The 2,005-nt window shown below is 40.6% G+C and overlaps 1 protein-coding gene across 1 annotated transcript; it reads right to left on the bottom strand.

Annotated features, from left to right (window-relative positions):
• Positions 1–492: 492 nt before the first annotated feature.
• LOC145954356 (uncharacterized) lies at positions 493–1,781 on the bottom strand. The gene has a single exon (XM_083068416.1). The coding sequence runs from the start codon at positions 1,764–1,766 to the stop codon at positions 783–785; it is 984 nt and encodes a 327-aa protein (XP_082924542.1). The 5' UTR covers positions 1,767–1,781; the 3' UTR covers positions 493–782.
• Positions 1,782–2,005: the final 224 nt, after the last annotated feature.

Genomic DNA, 2,005 nt, shown 5'->3' with positions numbered 1-2,005 from the left:
GTTTATGTAACCCCCATAATTTACCAGGGGCTGTAAACCCTCGTTAACGCCACACTATGTTTTTAATATCTTGTTTGTACTTGCAATTTTTAAATCCCTGTAACTTATGAATGATTTTTAACCATCATTAACATCTCAATTAACTGATCAACAAGTGATACTTTCTTGGAAAAGGAGGGATTTGAAGAGAAAGTGAGTGGAAAGTGAGGTTGTTTGGATTAAGGGAAAGTGAGTGGAAAGTGTAAAGAAAATTTGTGAAAGTTTATGAGTGAATTGATTGATGTGATAGTTAAAATTTTTGTTTTTAATTGATTAATTGGTAAGATTACTATTTTGCCCCTAGGGTAAAAAGAGGTTTATAATTATTGTAATTAATATTGTAATTGATAGTTTGTTAAAGATATTATGAAATTTAGTTATTTACAAATATTATAAATATAAATATTTTACTGAATATAAAAAATAAAAAATAGACATCTCAAGCATCCAATGTAGACAAAAGCCATGCATAAGAATAACAAAATATTAAGGAAACATGGTCCAGTATACCACATGGAACAAAAAGTAAAAGCAAGCAAATATGAGAACAAACATATAGGTGCCGCATCACATGTCCCTCCAACCTCCACTCACACTACCATTAACCATAACCAGGCTCATCACAGTATCATCCCGCAAACCGTACATACACTAATTACAATCATCAAATCATAGAGCGGAGCAAACACACTTACGCATGACATAGCATAAGTAAGAGACAAGCATGTTGACATTGAGCCCCTTCACATATGGTCCCCTTCAACATCATCTTCCTCCTCATCCTCGTACTCTCCGTCATCTTCAGCAGTGGCGTCCTGGTACTGCTGGTACTCAGAAACAAGATCATTCATGTTGCTCTCTGCCTCCGTGAACTCCATCTCTTCCATGCCCTCCCCAGTGTACCAATGCAAGAAAGCCTTCCTCCTAAACATGGCCGTGAACTGCTCGCTCACCCTCCTGAACATCTCCTGAATCGAGGTCGAGTTCCCAATGACGTCGGAACAGCGTCGGAAGGGAGATGCAAAGGGTGGCGCTGGATCACGAGACACGCCACCCCCGGAACCGACGTCGTCCCCCTGCATGTAGCCGCTCCATAATCGATTATGCTTGGCTGCATAATCGATTATGTGGCACCCATAATCGATTATGGGGTCACATAATCGATTATGCAGCCAATGGCTTCCTCCGGCGACCTTCGACCATTCCGGCAGCCATGTCATGGACCGTTCTGCCATGGTTTGCTTCTCCTTCCTCGTTGCCTTCGGCCACCATACCTGGGAGGGCAGCATGTTGAAACTACGGGGAAAGCTTCTCTGACCTTCTTCAGCCTGTGTAGAGCGACGTCCTTGGAGACCTTTCATGAAGGTCCTTTCTGTGCATGCATGCAGAGCAACAGTAGAAAGATGCTTCCACGTAGCCGAGGGCAGGTTGGTCTTTTTCACATAGCTGACATGGCTTTCCCTAGATTTCCCCTCCTTTCTCCGTTGATGAGCGAAGATCATTCCGTACGTCTCTCCCGCTTTTCCTCGCTTTTCCTTCCTCGCTTTTCCTTCGAAACAAACACAAGTGACCCCCTCTTTTCTTTCTGCAGCAATAGTCTTTCCGCGGAAACAAACAGAGGCTAAGAGTTTGTAACCGTACTTGAACGTGTTCTCAATTAAAGATGGAGAGAGGTACACAAAACCTGACTTTTTCTCACAATACCCTGTGAAAAGCATGAAAAACATGAATGAAACCAACTATAATAGTAATTGATCATCAAGATAATATATCAAAATGGCTTTTGAAAAAAAAAAGTATACTCCATTATTCCTTTAATTCTAAGCTAAGGTAATTCGTTAACTTCACTGGGTATGCAAAAAGACTTGACTTTGACTTTGAAAGTAAATAGTAACAAAATCTAAGGTAGGCTAAAGTGTGTTACATCACTTTAGATAGATATGATCATAGAAAAACTATCATATCT

The sequence above is a fragment of the Cajanus cajan genome, chromosome 2 (assembly GCF_000230855.2).
Source record: "Cajanus cajan strain Asha chromosome 2, NIPB_CcT2T_4, whole genome shotgun sequence".
NCBI lineage: Eukaryota > Viridiplantae > Streptophyta > Magnoliopsida > Fabales > Fabaceae > Cajanus > Cajanus cajan.
Note: the sequence above shows the minus strand (reverse complement) of the source record. Positions and strands in the feature narration are given on the sequence as shown.

What these genes read in the sequence shown, in the direction of transcription:
- LOC145954356 (XM_083068416.1), bottom strand. Translation starts at nt 1,766, where the DNA reads ATGTTTTTCATGCTTTTCACAGGGTATTGTGAGAAAAAGTCAGGTTTT.